The following is a 12878-nucleotide window of genomic DNA, read 5'->3' as shown; positions in this document are numbered from 1 at the left end:
TCACATTTTATATGAGTAATGACGGCTTTTGTATCAATTATCTAGCCAATTCAAGATGATCTGATCATCATGATCATAAGTTAAATCTTATAAAAAATTGAGCTGTACAAAACCTTGGATGAATTTCTGAAATGCCCTTGATAACCAACTGCGCGGCTTTCCTTTTGATATTGAAATTACAGTACTCCTAATCCGCAACCTTTTTTTTCGAGGCGCTAAAAAGGATTCGGAGTCGTAAAACGTGCGAATCTTCCGTTGCATTGAGGGAAGTTGGCCCATTTGCACTCCACAATTCTTTATTGCAAAGAGATAAAAGTCAATTAAAAATTGATTGCTTTTTATTGTTTTTTATTGTTATCGTGTAATCTCCGTTTATGGAGAACCTACTTGCCAAGGAGCACCTGCCGGAGCAGACTAATTATAGTCACGCGCCGAAATCAAATGCTTTCTATTCTGGAAATGTTATACAGGTAAATTTCCCCTTCTGACTTCCAAGATAATAATATTTAAAGCCTTTTCCTTTTCGTTCAACTCTGCCGCCTCTGAATTCATCATTGCAAGCGCCAAATCCTCTTATGCAGTCATCTTTCTACTCAAATTGGCCTTATCCAGTACGTACAAAAAGAGGATAGTAATCTAATGAATACCAAAAGCAGTACCCCGGTACGTATGGTCCAGGGATTTTTCGACTGCGGCCTGATGTTGCGAGATATACGAATACAATTGCAAAGAAGGGCGAACGAAGCAGACAAAGAAAAAAGCAGACGACGGAGAAGACTTCAAAAAAGGATGACGAGGGAAACGAGGACAAAAAAGAAGAAGAAAAGTCGACAAAAGAGGTAGTTTTAATTCAGTGATAACAAGTGAATGTTAATTTTAGGACGAGACTGAAGACAAGGAAGACCCAACCAAAAGCTGGCTCAAATCAACTGCGCAGCGAAAAAAACGCGTGCCATATTCAAGGAACCAACTTCTTGAGCTCGAGAAGGAATTTCGCTTCAATCAATATGTATGCACTCCTTCTGAACTCATCAAAGCAACAGTATTTTAGCTATCTCGAGATCGCAGACAAGAGCTTGCTAATTTGGTTAATCTAACAGATCGGCAGGTACGTCAAATTGTGCATTATTAGATGAGTTCAAACTTCTTTATTCATGAGTAAACTTATAAACTCTTATTTAAATATTTAGGTGAAAATATGGTTTCAAAATCGACGTATGAAATGGAAACGCGAAAGAAGATCTGACGGTATTAGATTTATATTCGAGTCAATTTCCTAAAGACTCTTTAGATCTATCGGGAGACACAATCGACGCTGCCCTTGATCCAGATATGTGGAATCAAAGTCAGTTCTTTTTCTAGCCTGCATATCAAAATTCAATAAATCTAATTTATTCAACAGCAGTTCATTCAAGCATCCATTTTTGAATCTCTGGCTCGAATCGGAAAAATGTAACGTCGAGAGGGTTGGCGCCCATTTTCTCGTAAAAGCACAGCGATTTTTTATTCCAGGCTAAAAAGAACCTAAAACGCCTAGATAGCAAATTCGATTACCTAAACAAACCCAGTACACCCCCGCCGCTCCTCGAGACTGTGAAGATTCGGAAACTGAATTTAACAGAATCGAACCAATTCCCTGTCCGCGGAACGCTTCTTTGACGTATAAATCTTCGAGATAGGTTTCTTTCCCATGCGAAGTCGTGAAAAAGTCTGAAACAAGTTGAACCTCAGCGAACTTGTTAGAAACTGACCGATGCTGACGGTGTATCCAACTACTTGCCCGTCCAACTTGGCGATCGTAGCAACGCACAGATTCCCATCAAACTTGCCAAACTTAGGCCCAGCGGAAAAATCCTCATCCAGCCACTCTTTCGTCATTTTACATTGGTCGAGCATATCTTCGTAAATCGCCAACTCCTGGATCATCGCCAGAATATTGGAAACATCGCTTGACTCGACCTGCGAAATTTCTAATTTTCGACCTGTCTTCGCTAATTTTTCACTGCCACGTGCGGCCCCTTCTTGAAGCAGTTCAGGTCGGTTCAGTCTCAGCCAAACCCAGTCCTCGTCTTTTGTCAAGTTACAAGGCTCGAGGGATAGGCTAAAATATAAGTTGCGATGAAAAAAAGGCAATTTACATTTGATCATTTGTTGATGGATTTGTAACGCGTCCGCGGAAGAGTGTATTCTTTTTGGCCATTTTTATTTGCGTCATGACGATAATTAATATTGAAAAGTAAATTAAGTTCTCATTGATATAATCGGCATTTTCATTATCCTTGGCCGTTTGCGTGAGCCCTAGCTCAACCAAAAGTGGCTTTGTTCATTATTCACCATGTTCTGACTCAAATGCAAGAATGACCGACCTTAGGTAGTTCTTTGGCAAGAAATTTGACGATTTCTTTGAGCACATTAGATTCTCCAATAGCCAGTTCTATGAAGGCATTGTAGCGGGTCCAGGTTGAGTACATGAACGAGAAAACTTATTTTTGGTTGTCCAAAACTATGTTTCAAGAAGACTCCAATTTTAGACACACGAATTTAACAATTAGAAGTGTTTAGTTTGAATAGTTTTCTAGTTCTCGATTAACCGTTGATTGTTGAACGTTAAGGGTGATACCCAGTCTCGGAGACAGCTGCCAAGGACAGCGGTCCCTTGACGAGTAATAGGGGAGTCGGCGACTCGCCCTTAGGAAAGGCCACTATCGCGCTGACCAGGTGCAGTTTGGATTCGCCAGACTCGCACCGAGATCCGGCGAGGTAGGAGCTCAGGAATCCTGAGGCTAGGCCCGACCTTGATTAAAGAGAACTGTCCCGACCAGTACTAACGGAACTTTAGGTTCAGTACCGCCCGTTAGCCAATCCATCCGCAGAAGACCGCTTGGACCGCTCGACTGTACCCTTGGAAACTGTGCACGCATAATAAACGGGGAAACCCGGACCGAATCTCGAGTTTCTGTATCTATAGCAGGGAAAGTTCAACGTGGTGACTGAAGCTCAGTTACTGAGCGGCACGAACCTTACTTCCCCCTGCGTACTGAACCTCGTCTGCTAGGACGTTTTCCTGAGCATATGCGATGAGCTTCTCGTCGCGCATCTTCGAAGATGTAAAACCCTTCGGGTTTTGTGCGGGGGACAGCAAAATCCCTCGCCTCGCCTTTGTGGATTCAGATGGACACACAAGGGCGAGAAAGGCCAAAGACTGGTACAGGGAGTTGACCCTCCATCTAAATGAGACCGTAAGAAAACAGCTCCCAAAGTCCCCGATGCTAGGACACGAAGATAAAGTACCGCTGCTCTGGGGAGTTTCTGACTCAGTCACGGGGCCAAATTGGTCGGGAGACCTTGGCATCCCGATAAATCTGGAAGAGTTTGAATCGTTCCAAAAGGAAGGAAGATATGTCGGGCTGGATTGCTTAGAGAATATAAAAGTTAGTGACGATAAAAAAGGGTTTGTAAAAAGCAAACACTACGATGAGAAGGATTTTACCGTGCAAAAGCAGAAAGAATGGTTCATGGGAACATTTTTTCCATATCTCGCCGTGTCGGACTTCTCGAACGTGTTCAAGCCAGCAACGGATGGAAATAAAACACCAACTGAACACATGAGAGATGTCGTAAGATGCGTTGGAAAGATAATACTCGTGGCGGTTGAGCCGAACAGCCGCAAGGGGGTGTGTGACGGGGAACAAGTCAATTTGCGGGAATACTTACGGTGCCAATTGGAACTAAACTGCGAGGATACGAGCGTTAATACCTTCGTGCGAAACATTGAGATCTTACGCAGCTTCTGTTTCGGCAAGTTCAGTGGCGCCAAGGCTTCGAATTGTTTTGATAACATAAAATCGTGCCTGGCAGAGTTTATAGTCCGGCATGAAAGAAGTGAACGTTTCCCTAAAGGGACGACACTCGGAAACACCACATCAACTCGTTTAAATGCTTATTATAATGTGGAAGGATCACCTTCAGAAAAATGGACGCCGTTCATGGATACATTAGCAGTTTTCTTTACGATTAGCTTCATTGGTAAGAAGAATCTCGATGAGATTACACAGAAGCTTGCGAAGAAAGCCGGCATAGACTTCGCCGAGGTAGGCCTAAGAGACTTCTTATGCAATAAGCGTTTAGTGTTTGATGAAATGGATAAAATCACGAATGCCAAAGGCCACGTGATGCTGGAACACATCCGCTTGGCGGCTGACATCAGTGACGGTGGAGATATGGGGAAAGCTTTAGAATCGGTTTATTCAGAATGGAAAAGGGTTTCACGGAAGAAAGAAAAGTACGACAAAGTAAACGTCTTAGAGGATCTCAGCAGCACTTCGTCAGTCTTCGGATCAGACGAGGAGGAAGTTAATGCCGTGTTGCCCAACCGCACCAAGAAGCTGGATTCAAAGTTCGCCCTAAATAACAGTAAGTTCATCGTAGACACAAAAACGGGGGAGGTTTACTCGAAAACAAGCCTTACCCTCACCGCTAGTGAACTCAAGTATGCGAACGAGAAGCTCACGAAGAAATGCTTCCATTTGTTCCCAAGACCGAGGAACCAAGGTAACCGAAATAATAGAGTTAGGCAGACAAAGAATGCGTTTAAAAAGGCGTTCGACCGGTCACATAAAGTGCGGGGAAAAGGCCAGGATTACCGGGCATTTGTTTTAGACCAGGACGACGGAGAAAGCTCGGTTCTCGTAGCGCTGATGGAAGACTTACTTAGGAACGACATGGAAGAAGAGACGGATGAAGAATCACTGGAGGAAGTTCACGTAGTCGACGAATACTCTTCATGCGGCATCAGTAAGGCGATCACTGAAGAGAATTCATTAACAAATTTTTCTAGAATAGATGAGTGCAGAGCGGCAACGACTACAAATAGAGGTCGATTCGACATCCACTTTAAAATTGCGAATAAATCGAACGAGTTAGAAAGCTATAAAGTCTTAATAGACTCTGGCGCCACGATATCAGTAGTTCCAGAAAGTTTCGTGGAAATTTTAATGCATAGATGCAGCCGAAACGTTAAACTTACAGATTGCAGCCCGGCAAGCGCTAAAGTAGCAAGCGGCGGCAGGATGCATTTCGAGAACTATCTTGCAGATTTCGACATAGAGTTCAATGAAAATCTAAAATTAGAATTTGAAAATTGCAGGGTCTACGCAGGCAAAGGCAACACGATCATCCTCGGCGTTGATGGATTCGTTCGAAACAGAGTTGAAGTGAAGATAGGCGGCAGGAATGACGACGACTTAATAGTCGAGGTCAGAAATAAGAATATACGAGATGTCTGGGTGAATTCTAATAAAACCCCTATAAACAGCCAGGATTTAATGCTCATGGAATCGGTGGAACGGAACCCTACCTTGCACGACCATATTTTTGATCGAAGCTCGTTCGCAGGCATGGAACCAACAAAGGCATACGACCCAGATGGGAACCGCGCTTGGGCTAGAAAGCTCGAACGAATTCACGCGGAGAATAGGGAGAAAAACTCACGGAAAGATGTACAAATTGACCCTTTTGGAAACGTCTTGAACGATTCCGAAAAGAAAGAGATGAACGCGCTGTTGGATGAGTTCACACCTTTGTTCGAAGGCACGATCGGACACGTTGCCGACAGAGACTTTACAGTACATGCTAAAATTGACGAGGGTAATTCGGACAGAAGCCCGAAAGCGGCACCAATCGGTTATGGGAAGAACTTACCAGAGAGCGTAACACGAGCTATCGAAGAAAAACTGGATCAAGAAGCGGCGGAGGGCGTGCTGGTAAGGTTGCCGAAGCACATGACCGCTGCAAACTACATGAGTTTCTTCGGAGTCTCGAAGAAAGGTCCCAACGGCGAGGCGAATGTCGAATTAACCGCGTCGAACGTCAGGGTAGTCGGAGACTGCGCTAGAAGTGGCATTAATGACAAGACGGAACACGTGGCAAGACAGACAGACAGTATTGAACGGATCTTGCAATTATCTGCTCCGTTTACGAGGAAGGGTTACGTAGTACAGGTGGATATTAGTTCGATGTTCCACTGTTTTGACATTGAGGAGGAGCTCTGGAAGCACTTCGTCATCCTTCATCCGAAAGTCGGTGAATTAGCATATCGAAGACTTCCGATGGGCTGGGTCTCAAGCCCAGTCCTGGCCCGCGAGATGATTACTAGAATTATGTACGATCACCTAGAATACACTAGCATTTACATGGACGATTTTTTAATAGTAGCGGGTAATTTCGAAGAACTAAAAGACCGACTAAGAAAGGTTTTCAAGACATTAATGTATAGAAATTTGCGGCTCAAAGGCTCTAAATGCGTCATCGCGTCCAAAGAAATAGTACTTCTAGGTAGAAAGGTCAAGAATGGTCAGATTTGCCCGTCGAATCACGTTTTGAAGAAAGCGCTAGCGGAGAACCCAGACACAATTAGGACAGTAAAACAGCTAAAACGCTACATCGGCATCATAAATTACCTATCTATAGGCCTGCCAAGACGGACGGAGTTGATGTGGAAGTTGAACGAAGCAGCTTCCGGCCAGAAGAAGTTGAGCGATGCGGTAGCGTGGACTGTCGAGCTGAAGGAGTGTTACAACAAGTTGGCAAGAGCAATTAATGACCAGATGATTAGCTTATATCCAATTGAAAAAGACCTAGATACGTATTTAGTCGTGGACAGCTCGAATCTAGGGTCAGGAGGTTATCTCTATCAAAAGAAGGGGGATAAAACGCAAATCGTGAAACTCTGGTCACGAAAGAGAGGGGATGCGCAACTAAAAACGCAGTGGAGCTCTTGCCAGTTGGAACTCCATGGAATCTTGTCGGCAACTCTCGCATTTTGCTGGGAAATCGATTTTGTGGATAAACCGGTGGTAATCATTACTGACTCTCTCAGCGTGAAGAAGCTTTTCGATAGAGCCCGCATGGGAAAGGAGCTGAGCCTCGATAAACGAATAAACGACCAAATCGTCAAACTATTAAATTTCGACGTCGAGGTGGTGTACGAAAAAGGTGAGTCTACCCAGATTGATTTAGCGGACTTTATCTCACGCACGGATTACCTGTTGAAGGACTGTGACAACAACTGCGCGATCTGCTCGTCCAGCGATTCATTGAACTGCTTGTTCGAAGAAGGGTTGGATATTAGCAGCTTCGTATCGATTCCAGCGGTGGATTTTGAGCGATTCGAGGAGGTCTTCGCGCTCGAGGACGAATTGGCGTTCCGGGCCCTTCAAGGATCCCTGAAAACACGTTTAGTTAGCAGCTGGAAAAGAAGAGCGGCAGAAGTCGACGCAATTGTCACGCGAAGCAAAGTTAAAAGAGACGTCAGGAAGTCGCAGAAGAGCCGGAAGACTGAGCAAGACTTCGAAAAAGAGATACTGGCATTCGATGGAGTAGGATTCCTTCGGGATCGCCACTTGATCAGGCGTATCCAAGATGGGGATCCGATTCTCAGCAGGGTGATCGAGTCCAAGAGTCCGAAAGGAAAAATGCCAGGACCAAAAGACAGACGCGCGGAAAGCCTGCGAGGGAGCACAACCTTGGATAGCGATGGGGAACCAAAGATTCTACGAAAAAGAAAAATAATGGTGGGCACAAGAATCTGCAACCCGATTGTTATTCCGGAAGCTTTGGGACCGGCGGTGGCGAAAGCCTTCCACCGAGGTAACTGCGGAACAATCACAAGATTGAAAAACCTCATGAAGAGCGAAGTCTGGTTTCCGAAACTGGATGCGATAGCCGCCAACGTCGTCAACAATTGCCTCTCATGCACTTACCAGAGAAATCGGAAGAAAATCGTGACAGAGGAACTCGAATACGATGACCTGGATGCAAAACATGTCGGAGAGGTGCTGCTGGCCGACGTTATCACGAGGAACGCACACAGAAATCATGACGAATCTACAATGAAGTTTTACATAGTCTCCTGCATTCTGTCAGGCTACTCACGAATATACAATGTAAAAAATTCAGAAAACAATAGTGTGAAGGGCTCGGAAATTATGCTGAAAGCAATAAACGATTTCGACAGAGGCCTTCGTTTAAACGGTAAGGTAAAAGTGATCATGGACGGAAGCTCCGTAAATAAGAGCATCAGAAATCGGGAGTTCTGGAAAGATTTGAACGTCGAATTCGTGCTTCCAAGCAAACCGAGCACTTCGAAGAACTACCTCGCGCCGCTCGACAGCCGGATTGCGAAGCTGAGCCCAACGCTTCAAGCCGAAATTTGGAATAAAAGAAGTCCAAACATAATGGAACTTACGGTAGCGGATTCGGTGAATCGGACAGTGAGTGCCCATGGATACTCGCCAATGGAAGTCTGGACCGATAGAAGGACATCTGACGGCAAATCGATAAACGTGGATCTGGCAAAGATACGGGAATTCGTTAGCAAAGCTAGAAACAGATCAAGGAATGCGGAGACGAGACTGAAAACGCCCGGCAGAATCAGGGACCCTCTTGTTCTGAAGCCATTCGAAAAAGGGGATAAGTACGGCGGAGAAGTGGTAAGTCCGATCAAATTGGGTGACTTCGTATTAATAGAAGGTAATTACGACAAAAATAAAAGGCACCCATGGTTTAAGATCACAAAAACAGCGGAAATTCCGAATGGTATAGATTGGATGTCGGGTCAGATAGGTACGAAGCGAATGGGGCTCGAGAATATTAAGCATTATACCTGGTGCTTCAAAAGCATAAAAGCGGTGGTAGATGGCGACAACAGGAACGAAGACGACATGAACGAGTACACAAAGGCGATGCTGGTATTTCTGAACGAAGTAGAAGAGTTGTCGATGGTGGAACATCTGAAGCCGAGAAGCACAGTTACGGATAAGAAAATATGGCCATATGGAAAAAACATGCCAGACCCTTACGTGTAACCCCATTTCCTCAGTTCCTCAAAAATAAAAAATCAAAATCTCGCTTAATCGTTGTAGCTCACACTTGTCGAAAATGCAGTAGTCTAACGAGTTTGTAATTTCGCATGTATTTCGCAATAAGCATATGTACAGGCAGGGTAAGTGTTAACGAGAGAAGGCGCAGGAAAAGGTATCCGATAAGTTAGTTGCCCCATGCAGGGGGAAGTTGCCCACCGTTAGCATTAACTGGAGCAGTAGGCTCGTTTGTCACGACAGTAGCACTCGATGATGGAGTAGGGGCGTTGGTAGTTACTGCGACAGTAATCTGGTCGTCTTTCGAAGTTTTCTTGGCCGATACGCGCTGAACATCTTGGTCAGAAATTAGAGATTAATTGGAATCGTTACCTTTAGTGGATCAACTCGTTTAATTCGGGCCAGTAGGCCTGTTTTCTCTTCTTCCTCAGGAACGAGGTCTTCGGGACCATTTGCCTGGAATTTTTGGAGCGCGTCAAAGGCACTCTGTACTTGGGCTAGCGCTTGAGGGGAAACTTGGCCCCCGGAGACTGTTTGCTGGTGCACGACGGCCTGAGCGTTGGTGAGATTGTCCATGAGAAAGGAAGCTTGGGTGTTGTAAATCTGTTGTTTCGTATTGAGCTCGTTGAAGCGGATTTCAGCAGCTGCGGTAAGCTTATCAAGCTTGTGTTTCGATTTGGCGTTCTTTCTCTCTTCGCGTCTCATTCGTGCTCGATTGCTCTCATCGGCTTTAGGGAAGCATCCAGCCATCGCTTCGCAACATTCCTCAAAACGCCAGCAAATTCCGATAGTGAGCAAACATATGAATCCGAAGATGCACCCGAACCTAAAGAATACGTTTATCGTTTTACCAATACAATAAAAAATGTTTTTAATGAAAATTTATGATGGATATTTACCAAACGATAGGCTTTGCCCCTCCGAATCGCCACTCAGGGTCGTCGACGGGATTGTTGTCGGACTGAGAATCGGGCCGCCACACATCGTATCGATTGGGTGGATATCGTCGGGGAGGATTGTACAAAGTAGGAACATCTTCGAATTCGTCGTTTATCCATCGCCGTTCTCGGACCGGCACTCGTACATGTTTAGAGACTTCCTCGGCAGTCGGGAAGAAAGAATATTCGGCGGAATCCCCGAAGAACCGATCGAAGAAGGAAGTCAACCATTCAGGAACAAACTTCTTCTTCAACTGGGAGAAATCGATCGCAGAGACGTACTGGCCAACGGCGGATTCACTGACAGTGGCAACGGTTTCCTCCGTTAAGGAAGTGACATTGAAAGACGAGACGTGAGGCTGTTCCTCAATTCCATCATCGCCTCCAAGCCAGGAGACGCACCAGAGCTGGAAAAACGCTTATCACCGGTGAATAAAATGAACACTTACCACTCCATCGACGAGAAAACAGAAGGCTTGATATATCCACACGAGAAGATACCACAGGCCGGTGACCTTGAGCAGCCAGAAAAGGAGCCCAACCCAGAGGCCAAGCCACAAGATGCGGCCGAAAAGGTCGAAGCAGGTAGAGACGAGAGCGGATTTGACAGGGCTGGCGTTACATTTGGGCCTCGGAAGGGGTTTCCACTCAGCGGCACGCTTGCGGACCTTCTTCAGTCGGTGCTGGAGCCTCTTCTCAGTGCGGCGGATGATGATGCGGTCGATTGCTGGTATCCCGGGCAAGTTCGGTCCTTTTCCGTAAGAGAGTTGGTCGAGTTGAGCTTCGATGTCGCGGATTTCGTCGCGGTAGGTCGCAACGGAATTCGGCAGAAAAGCACCATTCGGAGAGTTGAATTCTAAAGTTTCTTCTTCAATTTCGGCTTTGCGCATTTTGTAATATGAGCGGATGAACTGTGGTAAATAAAACAAGGACATTTGATGGTAACGGACAGTCAGAGCGATTTATAAAGCGAAAAAGGAGGGCGCTCGCCCTGGAAATGCAGATCGTAAAACAGATGAACAAGGCGGGTGGCAGCAGAGGATATTTCAGAATGGTTCGCGCGTATCACACCGCTATCAAATGCGGCTATCAGCTGCTCGACCATGAAATACCGTTGGAGATGCTCCATAAAGACGGTTACGGTTGTGGCAAGCTGCTTGCCAAACACGACCTGCTCTTCTGTGAAATCAGACGGCGGGTGAAACAGAGCGCGAGGCGGAACCTTGAGTTCAAACTCGAGGAATATGCCCATCTCCATGGCTTCCAAGCACTGTCCAAGATAGCTTAAGAATACCATTAGTTTCCAGGCAAGCGTAAAGTCAATTACCGGAATAGTGGCTCGAAACAAGAATACGGTTGATTAGCCCGGGCCTGTTCTACTTCGGTCGAAGAATACGGACCACAGAACTGCTTTCGTAAATCGTAGAGCTTGTGGGGAACGTACAAGTCATTTTCGGGCCGGAAGAGGCAGAGAAGAGTGTGGTCAAATTCGGGGAAAAACGCAGCGACAGATGATAGTTTGCGCCTAAATACGTTAGAAGTTTAGACACGGAAAATGGTCTTTCATTACCCATATGGTGTAATGTCGCCAAAGTCAGGACGAAAGTTCGTTGGAGAGCAAGTCAACTCCGGTTGCGTGAAAGACCGTGATCTAGAGGCACTTTTGGCGATGCGAAACGCTTGATCGATGTAGCCAAGAAGAGGGTCACTGCACCCGGAGGAAAGAGATAAATCCATATACCCGCTTTCCGATGGGGTTGGATCTGCGGGAATGGGACTGTACTCGCCGGGAGAATCCGTCTTCTTCGAAAATGGTCGTTTAGCGTTTGGGGACTGAGAAATAGTGTGTTCGAGCTCATGAAGTTTCCGTTTGCAGGCCTTGAGAGCAAGGGTATTCCGCGAATTTGCTGGGATACGCTTAGAAAAGTCAAGATATGCGACTTACCAAGTGCTTGTTTGACTCGTTTCCGTTCTGGAGCGCTAGAAGTCATCAGGGGGTCGGTAGAATCGTGAAGCCCTTTCCTTTTGAGACGACCACGGGTCGGAATAGGCGACCCACGGGAAGCTGGCTTCGCGCGCGGCATTAGCCTCGAAGAAATTAAAACGGAGGCGGCAGTTGCGTGGATCGAAAAATCAGGCGACCGTCTAAAACTAATAAACGGTTACTCTCGCTCAATTCATTCTCGAAGTCGGAGAAGATGTCAGAGAAACCGAAACTCGTCTCAGAACCATGGAAAAACTTGCTGCTAAAATCGGACTTCTGTAAAGAATGCCACGAGCCGTTTGATGACAAGAAGCAGCCGCAACTGGTCGGAACGAACAATCACCAGCGATGCTTGGACGCATGTTTTCCATGCCTCCGAGAACGGATCGGTGCGATCATTGACGACAAAGAGGTTCCTTGCCCGACATGTGGAGAGAAACTCTCGTTTCATGACGTGGTATGTATAAATGAGTCAAAGATTTAGGAAGAACTTAAAAAATTTTTACTTTAGAGAGCGCTGGAAAACCCGTCGAATGAGGCTCACCTCCGCCAGCGATTGATCGTGGCTCTATATAATCTCCAACGGAACTACCAAGAGCGAAAGAAGGCGGAAGCGGAAATAAACGCGCTCCTAAACGAAATGGACGTCGCAGGCGATGGCGTAACCGAATTTAAAAACTGGTAAGCACTTAAACGGAAATGCATTCTAAAAGTGGGAATTCAGATAGCGAAAAGAGGTCGCAGACCGAAAAAGAAGCGCGCAAAACATAGTCAAAACATAATCTTCGCTGAAATTTTTCGTTCTCTGTAAAACTAAAACGGTTTACGTAAACATTTACGCCCTTAGAATGGAGAGTTTCAAAAAGCGCAGCCGCGAAGAGGACTGCAACGGTTTCTGCTTTTCGACCCCAAAGCGCCTGAAGCCTCTCGCGCAAACGGAAAGATTTGCATCGAAGCAATCTTTCTTCTTCAACAAAGGCGTGGACTATCTCATGGCGACCGTGAAAGAAGCCGGCGCAATTGGCCAAGCCGGCTTGGCAAAAGCGATAATGGAAGAACTAACAAAGGACGGAAGTTCAG

The 12878-nt window shown here is 45.8% G+C and overlaps 3 protein-coding genes across 4 annotated transcripts in view; 2 read left to right on the top strand and 1 right to left on the bottom strand.

The window, feature by feature from the left end:
• The window catches only part of LOC145699176 (small ribosomal subunit protein eS12-like), a 129364-nt gene that overhangs the window by 64462 nt on the left and 52024 nt on the right, over window positions 1-12878 (top strand). The window lies entirely within an intron of this gene.
• Window positions 315-1397, top strand: LOC145699167 (uncharacterized). The gene is made up of 7 exons (XM_081776426.1): window positions 315-470; window positions 513-611; window positions 654-839; window positions 881-1009; window positions 1052-1108; window positions 1191-1248; window positions 1292-1397. The coding sequence occupies exons 1-7, from the start codon at window positions 375-377 to the stop codon at window positions 1360-1362; spliced, it is 696 nt and encodes a 231-aa protein (XP_081632552.1). The 5' UTR covers window positions 315-374; the 3' UTR covers window positions 1363-1397.
• Window positions 1369-2477, bottom strand: LOC145699166 (thialysine N-epsilon-acetyltransferase-like). Its single transcript, XM_081776425.1, has 5 exons — window positions 2367-2477; window positions 2139-2188; window positions 1752-2101; window positions 1555-1710; window positions 1369-1513 (listed from the first exon to the last, which is right to left on the bottom strand). The coding sequence occupies exons 1-5, from the start codon at window positions 2469-2471 to the stop codon at window positions 1407-1409; spliced, it is 768 nt and encodes a 255-aa protein (XP_081632551.1). The 5' UTR covers window positions 2472-2477; the 3' UTR covers window positions 1369-1406.

Source organism: Oikopleura dioica, chromosome 2 (genome assembly GCF_907165135.1).
Source record: "Oikopleura dioica chromosome 2, OKI2018_I68_1.0, whole genome shotgun sequence".
NCBI lineage: Eukaryota > Metazoa > Chordata > Appendicularia > Copelata > Oikopleuridae > Oikopleura > Oikopleura dioica.
The sequence above is the reverse complement of the archived record's forward strand: the minus strand, read 5'-3'. Positions and strand labels throughout refer to the sequence as shown.